The sequence below is a fragment of the Colobus angolensis genome, unplaced genomic scaffold (assembly GCF_000951035.1).
Source record: "Colobus angolensis palliatus isolate OR3802 unplaced genomic scaffold, Cang.pa_1.0 Scaffold249, whole genome shotgun sequence".
NCBI classification, from domain to species: Eukaryota; Metazoa; Chordata; class Mammalia; order Primates; family Cercopithecidae; genus Colobus; species Colobus angolensis.
The window spans coordinates 340643-358812 of record NW_012115699.1 but is presented as its reverse complement, the minus strand read 5'-3'; the positions used below and the strand labels follow the sequence as shown (position 1 = coordinate 358812).

The following is an 18170-nucleotide window of genomic DNA, read 5'->3' as shown; positions in this document are numbered from 1 at the left end:
GGAGCTGCGGAGGGACCGCGGGTCCGGCAGCTGTCGGGGCTTGAGGACCGGCTCCCGGAGGGCGCGCGCAGCACCTGCAATGGGGGGCTCCTCTTCCTTTCTCTCATTCATTCATTCTTTCATTCATTCATTCACTCAGCGATAACGGCATTCGAAATTTCAAGCTCCGGCGCGCTCTGGGGGAGCTCCCGAGTTGGGTGGAGGTTGAAGGTCAGGCGGACGAACACATGAACAGTCGTAATACAGCGGGGCAAAGGATTGATTTACGGAGCAGAAGAGAGGAGTCATAGCCCCAGAGTCAAGGCGTGGGTGCGGGGGACTGCAGCGGGGCCGGGGCCTTGGGAAGGTCGACTCGGCCTCTGACCTTGATCCTCCTCCAAATCCCACACTACCGGAGCAGAACCCAAGCAGGGGGCACTTCCCACGCGCTCTCCTAATCTCTCCCCCTTTCTGATCCATCCTTTGCTTCAGCTCATACCCTTCTTTCTCTTTCCTTTCATTTTCCTTCTCCCCTGGTTCTGAACCTGCTTCCCCTGTGCATGAAAAGAAGTTCTTCCACTGCGGTGACTTTCAGCGTGGACAGTGATCATCTGGGGATGTCAGTTGATTGTTCCACTAAAGGCCGCTGCCCACAGATCCACTAAGATAAAAGGCTTCTCCCAAGGATTCTGCAACGCTCACCACTCTCACCCCTTAGTAGCTGCCGATTCTGCCAGCCATCTGGTTACTCTCCGCCTTTACCCCCAAGATTGTGCCCCCAGAAGCAGCTCCATCCCACCCTCACTCCCAGCAATCCTGCCCAGCCTCTGAACATCAAGTTTCTGTCCCTCCATACAGACAATCACACTCTGGGCCTTTCTCCCGTCCTGCGTTTCTGTCCCTAATTGAATAGTTCTTCCCCTGCTCATTCATTCATCCAGCACCAAGTGCCTCTGAGGGCCTGCCCTGGGGTCAGCTCTGGGATGCTGCTGGACTCATTTCTGGCCTATAAGACCAATGGTGAGAAAGCCAGTGCACAGCTCATTTTAAAGGAGTGGTGCTCTGAGATTCTGTGACACAGGACCCTGCTCTGAGCTATCAGGAAGGACTGAGGGGTAGAGGGGTGGGACCTTCAGCACCAGCACCCATGAACAGCCCTGGTGTCCTCCAACCTGTCATCCACGTCTAGTCAGGGACCAGTGCCCGGTGCTTCCGTCATTGTAATGCCTCTTACTTGGGCATCTCTCCTGACTCGCTCCTGAAGGCACTGTTTCCTGCAGGTTACTTTGGTACCATGAGACTGGGTTCCATCACCTGGAGTCCCATCTCCTGTCTGATACAGTCCACAATCTTTAGCCTGGCATTCAAGGCCTGCCACACTCCATTCCCAGTCTGCCTTTTCAGCATGCACTCAGCCCAGCCAAGTGACTGCCGACCTGCTTTTCTGCTCCTTCACTACTAAATGTTGAGATGTGTTCCATCAGAAACATGGGCTCCCCTGGCCAGGCGCGGTGGCTCACGCCTGTAATCCTAGCATTTTGGGAGGTTGAAGTGGGTGGATCACCTGAGGTCAGGGGTTCGAGACCAGCCAGGCCAACATGGTGAAACCTTGTCTCTGTTAAAAATTCAAAAATTTGCCTAGCGTGATGGTAGGTGCCTGGAATCCCAGCTACTCAGGAGGCTGAGGCAGGAAAATCACTTGAACCCTGGAGGTGGAGGTTGCAGTGAGCTGAGATCGTGCCACTGCACTCCAGCCTGACAGAGCAAAACTCTGTCTCCAAAAAAAAACACAACCACAGGTTCCCCATGGTAGCCATTGGGGAAGGGGTGTTGTTGCCAGTGGTAAACAACCTACAGATGTTCCTTCTTCAGGTTCTTTAATAGAATTCTGACTTTGCTCCCCGGTGAGAAGGAGTGCATGATGAAGAATAGATGGCTAATTGAGCAGTGGGCTGTGAGGTCACATCCCACTGGGGAGGGCGAGACATGTTAATCAGGCCTAAAGGTGATGGGAGTGGGGAATTTGGCCCCGCCATCCAGGGCAGTAGATGCTGAATGACCTAGTGGTATGGATCTGAGGCAGGTTGTCCAGCTTTTCTGGCTCTATCTTTTTAACGAATTCTACCTTGGGCACATTACTGTGTGCCTCAGTTTCCTTACCTATAAAACTATCAGCATAATAGTGTTACACGACATTATCATGAGGAATCAAACATCTCTTGAATTAGGTTTGGGGCCTCTTGTCTCTGGAGTCAAATTGAGTTATTAACAATCATCCTCTCCCCACCAATAAAAGTTTATTCTGTGTTCTGGGGCACTTACATGGACTCCTGACACCACAGAGCCCCTCAGACATAACGCACGGCTTTGCTGGCGAGGGCTCAGGGGCCTGCCTTGCAGGGGCATGTGAGACAGGCCTGCACAGTGGCCCAGCTCAGGGCAGCAGCATCTTCCTTTGCTCTGACCTTCCTCTCTGTTCTGTGGCAGCTTCCACTTCACCATCGGATGTTTGCCACCCAGACTGAGGGGGAGCTCAGAGTGACCCAAATTCTCAAAGAAAAGTTTCCACGAGCTACAGCTATAAAAGTCACTGACATTTCAGGTAAAGTTTCTCTCATTCTTCCCACGGCACTTTGATAAGATTTTGCCCTTTGGAAGGACAGAGGGTCAGGGGCTTGGAGGAGGGGGCTTGCTGCTGGTGAGTGGCTTCTCAAGATGTGTTGCTGCTGGACAGATGGAGCTCGGCTGCCCCCACCTCATGGGATGGCAGTCAGGATTCAGAAACATCAGAGGGAAACTGAGGACAAGGCGCAGCTGGGCGGACTCAAGGTTGCCAGCCTGGCTCAGCTCGGACAAGGTCCCTCTCTGTCACCCCAGAGCTCAGGTCCACAGTCTGTCATTTGACTTTGAATAGGTTTTGCTTTAATTTTCCCCCATTCTTCTGACGCCCTAGGATATCAGAGCTGGAGTGGACCCCAGAAAGGTTTTCTTCAGCTGCCTTACTTTCCCCAAGAAGAAACGAGCCCAGAGAGGCTAAAGGAACTGCCCAGTTCCTCATAGGGAAGAGACAATGGAACTGGACCCAGAACCAGGACTCAGGGGAGACTGTCCTAAGGCCAGTTACCAGCCCCAGCCAAGCTCTGTCCTTCTCAGGCGGCCACTGGCACCTAGAAGTTCAGGCTGGCAGTGTGTTAGGAGCAGGCTGGAGAAGCAACTTCTGCACCCACAGGATGGGGAAGATAGGCCCTTTATCCACACATACACACAGAACGACCCGTGGCATGGGCTGCTGGATAGGCATCAGCCTGAATCTCTCCACACCCAGAAGCAGCTTTTGCCACTCAGCATTGCCACAAGGGCTCACTGACTTTACTGAGAACATAACATTTCCAAGGATTGGGGAGAAAGTTTAGAAAGTAGATTTTATTCTGGAAACTACAGGGAATAAAATGATCTAAAGATCTGCTGGGGTTTGGGCGCAGTGGCTCACGCCTATAATCCCAGCACTTTGGGAGGCTGAGGCAGGTGGATCACGAGGTCAGGAGTTCAAGACCAGCCTGGCCAACATGGTGAAACCCCATCTCTACTAAAAATACAAAAATTAACCGGGCATGGTGGTGCACGCCTGTAGTCCCAGCTACTCAAGAGGCTGAGGCAGGAGACTTGCTTGAATCCGGGAGGCGGAGGTTGCAGTGAGCCAAGATTGTGCCACTGCACTCAGCCTGGGTGACAGAGTGAGACTGTGTGTCCAGAAAACAAAAAAATCTACTGGGGCTGGGCACAGTGGCTCATGTCTGTAATCACAGCATTCTGGGAGGCTGAGGCAGGTGGATACCAGAGGTCAGGAGTTTGAGACCAGCCTGGCCAACATGGTGAAACCCCATCTCAACAGAAATACAAAAAAAAAAAAATTAGCCAGGCATGGTGGTGGATGCCTGTAATCCCAGCTACTTGAGAGGCTGAGGCAGGAGAATCGCTTGAACCTGGGAGGCAGAGGTTGCAGTGAGCTGAGATTGCACCACTGCACTCCAGCCTGGGTGACAAGAGCAAAACTCCGTCTCAAAAAAAAAAAAAAATCTGCTGGAATGGTACATCAGGTGAGGGCTTTGCAGGGGTCTTGCGACAATGCTGAGGCCTTGATGTTACCAGGTCCTGAACTTGCCCCAGGCCCAGGGCAGAGTTAAAGCTTGATCCAACTCTGGCTCTGCGCAGTCCTGGACAGAGTGCAGAAGGGGAGTTGAGGCTGAGAACCTGGGTTTAACCAAAACTTGGACTCCTAGAGCACATTATAAGAGAAACAACAGGCCAGGCACGGTGGCTCACGCCTGTAATCCCAGTCCTTTGGGAGGCCAAGGTAGGCAGATCACGAGGTCAGGAGATTGAGACTATTTTGGCTAACATGGTGAAACCCCGTCTCTACTAAAAATACAAAAAAAAATTTAGCTGGGCATGGTGGCGGGCGCCTGTAATCCCAGCTACTTAGGAGGCTGAGGCAGGAGAATGGCATGAAGCCAGGAGACACAGCTTGCAGTGAGCCCAGATCGCGCCACTGCACTCCAGCCTCAGTGACAGAGCAAGACTCCATCTCAAAAAAAAAAAGAAGCAGAACAAAGCCTGTTGAGTACATTGCACCTCTCGTACAATGGCCTGGCTGTGTTAATCATGCAGGGGACATTTTCTTGCCCCTGTTATTTCATGCTAGAGCTATGTGTTTATCATCAGTCATCAGCACCAGCTCTCCAACCAGGTGGAGGAAAGCTCAGGCAGGGGGTGGATGGTCCACCAAGTCTGTCTCGAGGGCTTCACCAAAAAGTTCTCCCGCAAAACCCAGGATGAAACCCTGGATGCTGTGCTGTGAACCCAGCAGTGCTAGAGATAGCCACGAGCAGCTCCATGCATAGCATGTTTGCCGTGTCCCTGGCTCTCATGCTCCCCTGGTTCTTTCTTTTCTTTGGATAGTATTACACAGTTTTCAAACCAAATTGTGGTGTATTTTTGCCCTTCAAAAATACTGATCGTCGGTCCTTTGGAAGGTGGAACACTGAAATTCCATCCTTCTCTTCCTCTTCTGTGGTGTTTATTGGACTAGTAAAAGGAAACACTGTACACTCCCTAGGTTGTCCATGCTTTATGCCTTATCTTTCCTGCCCACAAGTGATAACCCCGGGTGGTGCAGCTGCCTCGCAAAAGGAAGAGCACATTTTGGATTGTGGCGACCTGTCAGGAGGAGCATGTGGTCAGATTGGAAGCCATGATCTTTTCCTAATGATCTTAGCAACTTTCCTTTGTGCTGAATGATAATATTCAGACCTTTGGATTGTACAGTACTTTGAGGACATATGGGACCATGGCTGCCATGACTTAATAATTGAAATGCTTTTGAATCGTGTTTATTTTAGGAGGTTGTGGGGCGATGTATGAAATTAAAATTGAATCAGAAGAATTTAAGGAGAAGAGAACTGTCCAGCAGCACCAGATGGTTAATCAGGTCAGTAGAGGCAACAGTGCCCCTTGCCACTGGCCTTCAGCCTCCAAAAGGGCCTGCCAAGCAGGGATGGTGGTTCTTGCTATCAGTTGCAGGAAAGAATAATGCAGTACCACAGTCGTGAAACAGGACTCAAGACCTGAGACAAATCGAATCTGGGAGTATCTGCATCGTGGCAAATAGGAATTTTATTCAAAATTGAAGCCAGGCCTCCCAATAGTGATTTTGTATGTCCTTGTATAATGCTACTAATGTTTACTGTTATTGTCACGTATTGATGAGGATATCTAAACACAGACAGTGCTGGAAGATGCATGTTTTTGTAGATCTGAAGAGGGGTTTTTGGACTCTCTTTGGGACCGCTTTACAGATGGGTCAGTTGGTGCATGGCGTGAGTGAGAATGGCTGCCGCTGCCCCAGACCCAGTGACAGAACATTTGGGTTCTGGAACATCATGGACAACCAGCCTAAGGCTCAGTTTAAATATTATCCGTATTTATTTTAATTGGAACTTACAACAACTTTGACCCTTGTTCCTGTACCTCTGACTTTGCCCCCTCACTGGGTGTGTTTGGCATCATTCTGGAAGGCCTTGCCATTGTGAACTAGTGTTATTTTTGTAAAGCACAGCACTGGTAATGAGCGTCTGTTCGGTGGCCTCTCATGCATCAAGTTCAGGTGTCCTAGACTGCTGTTCACGCATTTCCCCCACCCTTCTCTGTGTGCACCCTCCCAGCTGGCCTCTGCCTGCTGGTCTCTCTCTATCTGGGCGTTTGCCCAGAATGGACCTCCTGCCTGGGTTGCCCGTCCTTCCGTCCTCCACTCAGCTCAAATGCTGCCTCCCCTCCCTCCCCAGCAGGGAATGAATGCCCTTCCCCCGCCCTCCCTGGCTCCCTCTTTTGGCTGTTGGTGGTTTCCGTTTGTGTCCTGAAAACTGACATCCCTGCTGTCTGACCCAGCAACCTGTCAGCCCTTTGTGGACCAGTGCCCTTTGGGATCCATCTTTGTGTTTCTCATGGAACCTAGCCCTTTGCAGTGGATGTGACTCCTACAGCCCTAAGGCATGCTGGTGGTCTGCTGGGTGCTCCAGTCACTGAGCCCTCCTGGAAACTCTCCCAGCCCCATGTGATCTCTGGGGTCAGAATCAAGGTAGAAGACGAGACAGGGAAGACCTGGCTGACCCAGATGATCCCCAACCCGTGACACTTTGGGTTTTATTCTCAGATCTCTGTACAAGCCACCTGGTGCGACTGGACCCACGGGTGCTGGTAATTTGAGTGTGTCCCTTGGCCTGAAGCCACAGTTACAAGTGGTTAAGGAAGCAGGTTCTGCAATTGGACTTGCCACTTTCAAATCTGGGCTTTGCTACTTTCTAGCCATGTGACCTTGAGCAAGTTTTTCAACCCTACCCTTTGCCTCAGTTTCCTAATTGAGAGTACCAGTGCTTGCTTCAAAGCGTTGCTGTGAGGATTCGTGATAAAGTACACATTGAGCACTGACAACAGTGCCCGACACAGAGTAAGCCTTTCATAAATGTGGCCGCCACCACCATCATTTCATCTCCAACACTGGAAGGAAGCTGCAGCAGTCTGGGGTGGGGAAAGGCTGTGATTCCTACAGTTTGGGGGAGTGTCAGCTCACGGTCTTGGAATTAAAGTGTCCTCTGGTCCCCTACAGCAACATGTGCCTCTCCTCACACTTCCTGAGTAGACAGCCCAGCCACTTGTCCTTCATTTCCCCTCGAAAGCAGGCTTAGTGCAGGCGGGGAGCTGTGTCCCCCACACTTAACAAAGGACCTGGCACATGGAAGGAGCCCAGTCAGTATCTCTTGAGAGTTTGCAGACAGTGAGGAGAGTTGGCTTGTGTTTTCTTATTGGCTTACCCATAGAAATTAAATTTTAGTATCTCAAAGGCGCTCCGTTTTGGAGAACTCACATCCTGACATTGGGGCACTTGTAAAAATTTATACTTTTTTTTTTTTTTTTGATTCCCACGGAGTCTCACTTTGTCACCCAGGCTAGAGTGCAGTGGTGCTATCTTGGCTCACTGTAACCTCTGCCTCCTGGGTTCAAGCAATTCTCCTGCCTCAGCCTCCCAAGTAGCTGGGATTATAGGCGCCCACCACCACGCCCGGCTAATTTTAGTATTTTTAGTAAAGACGGGGTTTCACCATGTTGACCAGGCTGGTCTCAAACTCCTGACTTCAGGTGATCCACCTGCCTCGGCCTCCCAAAGTGCTGGGATTACAGGCATGAGCCACCATGCCCGGCCTTAAGAATAGACATTTTTATATTTATATAGAGATGAGGTTCCACTATGCTGCTCAGGCTGGTCTTGAGCTCTTTGGCGATCTTCCTGTCTCGGCCTCCCTAAGTGTTGGTATTACAGGTGTGAGCCACTGCGCCCGGAGCAGCTGCATCCTGAGTTACTCTAGAGGCCTCTCCTCCACTCCCAGTCAGAACAGCCCTTCTGGCTCAGGACTTGGGGTGTCATGCAGCTCCACACTGGGTGTCTGCAGGCAGCTGACATGAGGGGGTCCCCTGAGCCTGGCCACAGTACATTCTTAGGGGGCTGACACTTGTGTTAAAATATATGGACTTGGTCATAGGCAATTTTAGATGATTTAAGTTTGGGGATGTTGGCTTGGACAGTCGCATGAGAATGATGAAAATGAAAATCTTCAGGAGCAAGTCTGTTGGCTGGCAGGGTCTGAGCCAGGACCTGGAGCTGCCCTGCCAGGACAGCTGTTGGGAATGGGATTCTGACAGGCACTGCCCTAAGAGAAGGCAGAGACCTGGAATCAAGGGAAGGCAAGGCGGTAACTGGACTCCACTCCCAGGGCCAGCTGGTCTCTTCAGGAGTGAGGTAGGGGTGGGGTAGGTGCCCCATCCAGATGCTCTCATGCCCGGGCTGTTTGGGTGGGGGGGCTGGTGTCCTGCCGGAGTGAAGCTTGCCTCATCTATTTTGCCTACTCACCCTGTGCGTAGTAATGTTCATCCTGGTGCTATAGAATCAGAATTTTCTGTCCAAAAGGCCTGAAAATGTCGCCCAACCCATCCGATACTGGCATCCCTCCTGAGCTTTTCATCAGACAGTCCCTGCGGGATTCCCTGGAGGGCCCCCCCCCACACCCGCCGGCACCCTCAGGAGCGGACTCGTTCCTCTGGGACCCTGCTGTAGGGGGCTTGGCCTCTCCCAGGCCCCAGTGCATCTCTTGGGAAATACTCACTGGGCATTTGCTGTGGGCCAGCCCCAGGAGGCGTAGATATTGAGAATTCTGTACCAGGAGCACCTCCCTACCTGTCCTCCTGCCATCCTGGGGAGGTGGCAGCAAGGGCAGAGTAGGTAGTCGCGGTGAGCACTGAGTTGCCTTTTGAGGCGGACAGAGGTGAGATCTGAGCCTCACATCGGCAAAGATTGCATGAGGCATTGACCACAGGTGCCCAGCGTCGTGCCTGCCACGTGGAAGGCAGTTGCTAAACAGTTGTTGCCGTCTCCCCGCCTCCGGCCTCTTTCCAGCTTTGGGGATTGCCCTCCCCTAAGGCGCCTCCACCAATGTCTTTCCCTTGCTCAGAGCCTTTGCATGGCTCCCCTGCTTGCCCAGAATCCAGTCCAGTCTTCCTAGCCTGGGATTGACCATGCTTCATGTGATCTGCCTCAGTCTCCCTGACATGTGCCTACCTCAGTGAATCACGGGAGCTTCTCAACCTCTCCTCACTTTCTGTCCTGGGCCAGATGCCCTGTCGCTCTTGCCTGCTCCATTTCTGGCTGGCCAGCTCCAGGGCTGCCTCCTGTGTGTGGCCCTTGTGCGTCCACCCTAGTCACCAGTGCAGTAGCTTACCTCGAACACCAGAAGCAGGGCTGTGCTGGCTTGAGTCTGGCAGTCCACTGCTGCCCGCATTCAGTCCATTTGTGTTAGACTTCTGCTACTTTCTCTTACCTTTTTCATTACTTTCCCATGCCTTTTCCTCTGTGTCCCCAGCACCTGCTATAGTGCCGTGGGCATGGCAGGTGCTTAAGATTGTTTATCTAAGCTGCTTCTTATTACCTATGGGACTTCGGCCAAGTCACTTCCCCCAGCAGGGCCCCAGTTTCCTTAACTGTGGAGTGACTGAGGTGATCTCTAAGACCCTGTGTGGCTGTAAGGGACTGTAGTGTGTATTGGGAAGCCCTCAGGGGCTGCACAGAATGCAGGGAGAAGGCATCAGGGAGGGGGAGTGTGCAGGGCCTGAGGGGGTGAAGCCCAGAAGGTTCCTCTGTCCAGGGTCAGTCACGTGAAGTTGTGACTGGGCCCTCACCCAGCCAAGTGGACGTAAGGAGGAGAGGCTGGCTGTGGCCCAGGCACAGACACAGTCTCTAGGGAGCATTCCACGCCCGCAGAGAGCAAGTGGCCCAGGGACCTTCGCCCAGTGATAGGAGGCTTTTTCCAGGAACATTTCTGCCTGTTTGCAGAGTTGAGGGCCTTGCACTTGATTGTGGAGTTGGAGGGTGTGCAGTGTAGGCCAAGTGGGACAGCTCATTGTCCCCCAACACAACAGGAGCTCCTGGATCAGGGCAAGTCAGGGACATGATGGAAACCAGGTGTGGCCAGGACCTCAGGATACCTGGGTTCATATCCTGATTCCATTACTCACTTGTTTGCCGACTTTGGCAAGGAGTAGACTCTATTTTTTTTTTTTTAAATAAAATACGGGGATAGGACTAGATTGTATCTAAGGATCTATAAACCTGACCACATATATTAGGATTCTTTATATTGTAAGTGACAGAGACCAAGTTAAAATTAGCATAAGTAAACAAAGGGAATTATTTGGCCCATGTAACAAAATTATCTGGTTTCTGGTATATCTAGATTCCTCTCTCTCTCTCTCTCTCTCTCTCTCTCAGCCTCTCAGCTTTCAGCTTCTTTCCCTGTGTTGGTCTCCTTTTCTCATGCTAAAGATGGGCTTTCTCTCCTTGGTGGGAAACAAACATGGTCCATGGCCACCTCCAATTGATATCATAGCATATTGGCCCAAGACACAAGGCTCCACTCTCAAAAATCCCAAGGGAGGTTCTGAGTGGCCCAATTTGGGTCATGTGCCACCCCGGTCCAGTCATAGCTGGGCCAGTGGCACATCATGACCTCAATATCAGACCAATTGGTAGTTCCACCAGAAGTGTACAATAAAGTAGAAAAGGGATTATTCCCCCAGAGAAGGAGCTCACTAAACAGACTGGAAAAGAAAAATGTCCACTCAACTATGATCATCAGATTTTGGCCTAGTATAAAAGGATCTTATTTTTCCTCTGTACTGATTATAAACTTGAGAGGTCCAAGCCACTCTGATTCTGTAACCTCTCTTTCTCCCAGCACTACAGGGGCCAGATATCTATTTGACTCTGGTGGTTCCTTCAGATTTGGGCTCTGACACCATTTGTAGCCTGAAAACAAGTCCCATAATTCCTTTGAAACTTTATTTCTTGCTCTGACCATTGGGGAATTTGTGCTAATTGGTATGATTTTAAAGAACAGCTCATTTTAAAGAATGCTTGATGCTTGAAATAACGAAATACAGGAAGCAGCATAAAAGTTCACTAGGGGACAGGTTGAAAAGTTATAATACATTCATATAATGGAATACTATGCTGATGCAAAAAAGAATCAGGACACCCATACATGCCTAACATAGAAAGATCCCCAAGGTAGATGTTTAGGGGAAGAGCAAAGTGTAGAGCAGGGGTAGAGCAGGGGTGTCCAATCCTTTGGCTTCCTTGGGCCACACATAAAATATACTAACACTAATGATAGCTGATGAGCTTTAAAAAAAATTTTTTTTTTAATCTCAAAATGTTTTATGAAATTTTACGAATTTGTATTAGGCCACATTCAAAGCTGTCATGGGCTGGGCCGTGGGTTGGACAAGCTTGGTGTAATGTGTTTGAAATGTTAACCATTTGCGTTTTAAAAGATCATGGGGTGAAATATATTAGCTTGAATATGCCTGGTGAATATGCATTTTTAAATCCCTGTAAAGATACACAAGAAACTGGCCAGGCACAGTGGCTCATGCTTGTAATTCCAGCACTTTGGGAAGCCAAGACAGGCAGATTGCTCCAGTCCAGGAGTTCAAGACCATCCTGGGCAATATAGTGAGACCCTGTCTCTACAAAAAATAAAAAATTAGCCAGGCATGGTGGCATGTGCCTGTAGTCCCAGCTACTAGGGAGGCTGAAGCAGGAGGATTGTTTGAGCCCAGGAGGCGGAGGTTGCAGTAAGCCGATATTGTACCACTGCACTCCAATTTGGGCGCTAGGGTGAGACCCTGACTCAAAAAAAAAAAAAAAAAAAAAAAGATACACAAGAAACTGACAACAGTTCTTTTGGGAATGGGGGTGGAAACTGGGGAGATGGACAGGTGTAGGAGAGAGACTTCCCTGTATGCCTTTTTGTACTTTTGGATCTTTAAATCATGTTAGATATTATTGATTTAAAAAATTGTTTTTCAAAAAAAGGAAAAATTGCTTAAACAAAGCACAAAGTCTCCTTCAGATGTAGAGCTGTATAAAAATACTCTCAGAGAATTACTGTAACCAATGTCAAATACACAAAAACTGATGATGCTGTTTTCTTACTTAGGCACTAAAAGAAGAAATCAAAGAGATGCATGGATTGCGGATATTTACCTCTGTCCCCAAGCGCTGACCACGCCCTGGCTGCATAGATGCTGCTGCTTAAGACCTTGAATGAACTTGACTAACATCATTCTTCCCTAAGCATTCACCAAAAAATTTATATATTTTGCTCATATACATTTCCATATTATAATTATAGAAGATGTATAATCTATTTAGATGTTAATTAAAGGAAGGAAACAACTGAAGCTTTTGAAGGGTCATTAGTAATGTTTCAGGTTCCTTTACTTTGGCCAAAGGGGTCTTGTCTTTAGACAGTTCTGTCCTGCTGCTACAGAGAGAGAATGCAATGCTAGCTTTTTGTCTTGTAAAGAGGTTTTCCTGTTTCTTCCCCCCACGAAACTGCTGAGGCCTTTTCATCTTACTGAAACAAAGAAAAGATCCTTTCCTATTGCTGTTCTTTTCCTTTATCATTCTTTTCTTCCCCCTCTAAACTTTTTACGTGAATGATCTGGGACCCTCAATTTCTTATGCTCTGAAATGGACTCTGAGGATTTGGGGTTGCCAGGATCCGGGTTCTTTTCCTGTGTTCGAAGATCCTCCACCCCTTGATTCTTGGTAGGAGGCAGAGCCCACCTCCCATGACAGAAGCTGAAAAGGCTTGCTTTCCCTGCCTCCCTCACAGATGAGGCACAGGCAGACATTCCAGACTCAGCCAATCAGATGGACCTGCCCTGAACTTGGGAGCAAGTGACACTGAGGAGCAGGGACAGTGGGACATCCATTCCTGCTGCAGCCATGGCTACAACATCTGGTGTTCTGGATGTGGTGGTGGCAGCCGATGGAGTGCTATAAGCTGCTATCTCTGGAGTCTGTGGTGGTGGTTGCAGTGTCTGGGTCTGCAGCGTGGTTTGGGCTCCAGCCACGGAGCCTTCCTTGTGCCTGTTTTCAGCAGCTGGCCCGCCAGTGTTCCCAGACATCTTGTGACTGCCCCCATACCCTTTCATTAAATTATTTTCTGCTCCCATCAGCCAGCACCCCTGTTACCATGGCAGTGGGAGGTTGACCATCCACTCCTCTCTCACACTCCTTTTCAAGGAACCGACCACCAGAGAAGTTAGGGGTCACTATTGGTTCTGAAGGTACCTCCCTAAGAAATGAGGACATGAAGATATAACAACCTTGGGCCCCAGATTTTTGGGGGCAGAAAAAAATTTCAAATATTCTGTTCATATACTGTGCCCCCGTTTTGTAATTTTAAAATATTCTCTGTCTGCACAGTGGGGTTGGGAGGGATTGGTACCTGCCAGGGGAGAACTGCCTTTCTTACAAGGAGTAGAGTCACTCAGTTGTATCAGAGCTGAGAAGGATGGGACAAAACAGAACTATGCCTGAAGGCCCGAGCCACCTCTGAAACAGCTAGACACCCCAGGGATGGCTTTCAGGTGAGTGGTGAGGAAACACCCAAGCTTGGAATCCCAGAGGCCGGCAGGACGGCAGTGGTCAGTGAGAATGGAGAAACCTCAAAATTACACACACTGATTCCCTGCGTGGAACCTATTTGTCTTTCTCTTAAGAGTGGGTGTGGGGAACATCACACACCGGGGCCTATCATGGGGAGGGGGGAGGGAGGAGGGATTGCATTGGGAGTTATACCTGATATAAATGATGAATTGATGGGTGCAGCACACCAACATGGCACAAGTATACATATGTAACAAACCTGCACGTTATGCACATGTACCCTAGAACTTAAAGTATAATAATAATAAAAAATAAAAATAAATTTAAAAAAAGAGTGGGCTCAACATAGTGATCTAAAGAACAGAATAGGCCAGGTGTGGTGGCTCACACCTGTAATCCCAGCACTTTGGGAGGCCAAGGGGGGAGGGGGCGCGGATCACAAGGTCAGGAGTTCGAGACCAGCTTGACCAACATGGTGAAACCCCATCTCTACTAAAAATACAAAAAATAGAAAAATAGCCAGGCATGGCGGCGGGCACCTGTAGTCCCAGCTACTCGGGAGGCTGAGGCAGGAGAATCGCTTGAACCCAGGAGGCAGAAATTGCAGTGAGCCAAGATTGTGCCACTGCACTCCAGCCTAGGCGACAGAGTGAGACTCTGTCTAAAAAAAAAAAAAAAAACCAGAAAAAAATAGCCAGGCATGGCGGCACGCACCTGTAATCCCAGCTACTCAGGAGGCTGAGGCAGGAGAATCGCTTGAACCCAGGAGGCAGAAATTGCAGTGAGCCAAGATTGTGCCACTGCACTCCAGCCTAGGCGACAGAGTGAGACTCTGTCTAAAAAAAAAAAAAAAAACCAGAATAAAGTGAAAGTGACCTGCAGTTTCAGAGAATACATCATGTAATGCACAGTGGCTTTCTCCTTGCTCTCTCCCTTGGATTGTTTGCTCTGGGGGAAGGCAGCCATGTTGTGAGAACACTCAAGCAGCCTGCGGAGAGGTCCATATGGTGAGAAACTGAGGCTTTTTACCAACAGCCAGCCAAACGGGCCTGCCAACAGCCAGCACAGAATGAGGCCTTCTACCAGGCAAGAGCCATGTGGGTGAGCCACCTTGGAAGTGGATCCTTTAGCCACAGTCAAGCCATCAGAAGATTACAGCCCCAGCTGGCATCCTGACTGCAGGCTGAGCCAGAGCCACTCAACTGAGCCACTCCCCAATTTCTGACCAAGAGAAACTGTGAAATACATATATGTGTTTGTTGTTTTAAGCCACTGTTTGGGGTTACATTTTTATGCAGCAATTGATAATTAATATATTTGTTTATTACTGAAGGAACACAGGGGCCTCTCATTTACTGACAGAAAGGTTGAAAAGTCAAACTTTAGGCTGGTTGCACTGGCACACATGTGTAATCCCAGCACTTTGGGAGGCTGAGGTGGGTGGATCACTTGAGGTCAGGAGTTCAAGACCAGCCTGGCCAACATGGTGAAACCTTGTCTCTACTAAAAAAACAAAACAAAACAAAACAAAAAAAACAAAAATTAGCCACGCATAGTGGCATGTGCCTGTAGTCCCAGCTACTCAGGAGGCTGAGGCAGGAGAATCGCTCGAACCTGGGAAGCAGAGGCTGCAGTGAGCCAAGATCGTGCTACCGCACTCCAGCCTGGATGACAGAGCCAGACTCCATCTCAAAAAGAAAGAAGAGAAAAGAAAAGAAAAGAAAAAGAGCCAAATTGCAGAAAGGACACAGGTCCAGCTAGGAGTCAGGAACACCAGTGCCACTGGGTCTCCCCTTCATCTGCTGTCCATTCTTCTCTGCAGATCAGCTTTATTATCTCTCACTCTAGATTGGCATCTGCCATACAGTAGCGACTTGACTGCCTGTAGCTCTTAATTTATATATTTTAATGTCCAGGCCAGCCAGATGTGGTGGCTCACATCTGTAATCCCAACACTTTGGGAGGCAGAGATGGGAGAATTGCTTGAGCCCAGGAGTTTGAGACCAGCCTGGGAAACAAGTAAGACACTGTTTCTACAAAAAATAAAAATTAAAAAAATTAGCCAGTTGTGGTGACATGCACCTGTAGCCCTAGCAACTCTGGAGGCTGAGGCAGGAGGACCACTTGAGCCCAGGAGTTTGAGGCTGCAGTAACCTGTGACTGTGTCACTGCACTCAGCCTGGATGGCACACAGTGAGATCCTGTTCAGGCCATGGGAAGAGCAGATTTTCTTTTCAAGTTCCCAGGAGGGCCTCTGATTGGCTCATCCTGAATCAGGAGCCACCTGGACTAAATCACTGCACGAGCAGACTTTCTTTTTAAGTTCCCAGGAGGGCCTCTGATGGGCTCATCTTGAATCAGGAGCCATCTGTACTAACCTGTTGGAAGAGCAAACTTTCAAGTTCCCAGCAAGGCCTCTGATTGGCTCATCTTGAATTCGGAGCCACCTGGACTAACCAGGTGGAGTCCAGGGGTGGTATAAAATTGTAGTCTCTAGCTGAACTCCGGCTTGAAGTGGAGAGAGGAGGTGTTACCAAAAGAAGAGGGGGTTCTATTCTTCGAAGAAGGGCTAGGACAGAGCAGCAGATGTTCTTGACTGGAGGAAAAGGTAAGTGTGGCTTTGTGGGCCAAGCCGCCTACGAACCTCCGGACACCAGAAGACGGGACTCTTCCTTCTGCTTCACCCCACCCGCACCCAGGGAACTCTTCAGGCTTGTGAAATGTGTAATCCCCTAAATGCTTCTAAATTTGGAAACAAGTAACCACCCGCCACCCCCCCCCCCCCCCAGTTGTTCTTTCCCTCAAATTAAAAGGAAAGTTGGGAGAGGAATCACAGGTTTTCTTTTTAATTGATGGATTAGAAAAGAAGAAAGTGTTTAATCCCAGTGGCTAGAGTATAGCATTGCATCGGACGCAGCCACCTCCTAGCTTTTTAAGTGTTGCTTGTGGAAAGTGCTAGGTTCACCTGAGAGGTCTTCGGAGCTCAGTGTCCTTTTAAAAACAATGTGCAGTTTTCCAGTGGAAAACCCAAAGTGCCCTGAGGTGCCTGCTGACTGGGCAAGTCAGTGTAGGGGAAACGCCTGCTCCACAGCCCTCCCCTGGGCACATTTCATTCCTGGGTTCCTGTAGTGCCCCTCAGCCCTGGTTAGACCACCCAACTAGCAGAATAGGGGACAGGGTGGCCAGTAACCTGAGAGGGGACCTGAGGCTGCAAAGCCCCACCCAGACACAGACTGGTTAGGAGCCAATGGTTTCAATTCCCTTTCTTGGGAATCCAGAGTGGGAAAGGTGAGTGAATGACTCGCGGAGAACCAGTCCACGACCAGACAATGGCTGCTGGAGCGCTCAGGACAAACGGACCTGGGAATCCAAACCGGGAAGTGCGGAGATCATGAACTGGAGAGGCCAAAGTTGAACAAATGGACTGAGAAGGTCATGAATGAAGGGTTGTGGCAAGAAAGTGCTAAGAGAAAGCAGGCACTGAAATAAAGAAGATACAGTGATTCCCATTCTGGCTGTAAATTCGAACCACCTGGGATAATTACAAATATCCCTTCCTGGGTCCCTGCCAGGTTTAAGAGTCTCATTAGTGAGGGGAAGGGAGAGCGGAGGCACAGAGACCAGGTAAGTCACCAGACGGGTGGACTCTCCTCTCTATCCCCTACCAGCCCCCCAGGCCTGCCCAGCCCATGGCAGTTCCCCTCCCTCCAGCTTCTTTTCCCTCGATGGGGCTACTGCGCATCCATTAATTCACCTGCTCGCCTCCACCCCCTAACCCATTTGCGGGGAATTGCCCCCCAACCCCTAATTCCGCGGAGTGAACAGCGGGAGCACTCCCAGGCAGCCAGAGCCCGGGCAGGCCCGACGTGGCTTGCGCGCAGAAGATGCCTGTCCTGGAAACTGGTCGCAGCCGGCAGTGGTCTGTTAATCCTCTCAACAGAAAGCAGCCCCACGAGTCTGCGGTCCCACGGGCCGGCTCTATCCACAGGGTGCACCCAAGCACAGAGAAGGTGGAGATGGAGGGACGGGAGGGGGTTCCGACGCCTTCAATCCCGGGGTCCAGATGTTGGTGGAGAGCGGCAAACGCGCCCTAGTCCGTGCTTCTTCGCCACGACTCTGAAATGTCCTTTTAAATAAGACACTCACTCACAGCTCAAGTCTGCCAGCGGTGGCTTCTGAGCTCCAGCTGCCTTCTTCGGGCCACCTAAAGGAGCGCAACCCGCAGAGCGCGCACTCTTGCACGCCCACCGCCTCTCCACTCCCTGCTCAATCAGCCAACATTTGTACCTGCACTGGCGCTAATGATGCTGGTCGGGCTATGCTAGGAGTCATCTCTACCCTTAGGCACCTCATTCCAGGAAGCTGACCTCATTTCTCAGCTCCTGGTAAGATACCCTGTGGCTGTGAATTTAAAAGAGCATTTGTGTAATTTATTTTTTCTGTAAGGAAAAGGTGTTTAGAGTGGCAGATGACAGTGTACCTAAAAGATGCCAGACAGGTTATTTTCTTTTACAACAAGACTACAAAGAAGCAATCATAGAAAGAAACAATCATAGTGACTATGGTCAAACAAAACTGCGAACCCAAGTGTCTATACTAAAGCCAACTTGGTTTTTTTTGTTTGTTT

General features: G+C 49.8%; 1 protein-coding gene across 1 annotated transcript; it reads left to right on the top strand.

The window, feature by feature from the left end:
* Positions 1–1785: 1785 nt before the first annotated feature.
* On the top strand, positions 1786–12327 carry BOLA3 (bolA family member 3). Its single transcript, XM_011946136.1, has 4 exons — positions 1786–1821; positions 2467–2581; positions 5379–5467; positions 12084–12327. Exons 1-4 carry the CDS (start codon positions 1786–1788, stop codon positions 12147–12149), a joined length of 306 nt encoding a protein of 101 aa, XP_011801526.1. The 3' UTR covers positions 12150–12327.
* The last annotated feature ends 5843 nt before the right edge of the window (positions 12328–18170 follow it).

Coding starts and splice junctions, on each gene's coding strand:
- BOLA3 (XM_011946136.1), top strand. CDS start 1,786: ATGGTAGCCATTGGGGAAGGGGTGTTGTTGCCAGTG. Junction 1,822..2,466: donor AAGGGGTGTTGTTGCCAGTG/GTAAACAACCTA, acceptor GTTCTGTGGCAG/CTTCCACTTCACCATCGGAT. Junction 5,468..12,083: donor AGCACCAGATGGTTAATCAG/GTCAGTAGAGGC, acceptor TTTCTTACTTAG/GCACTAAAAGAAGAAATCAA.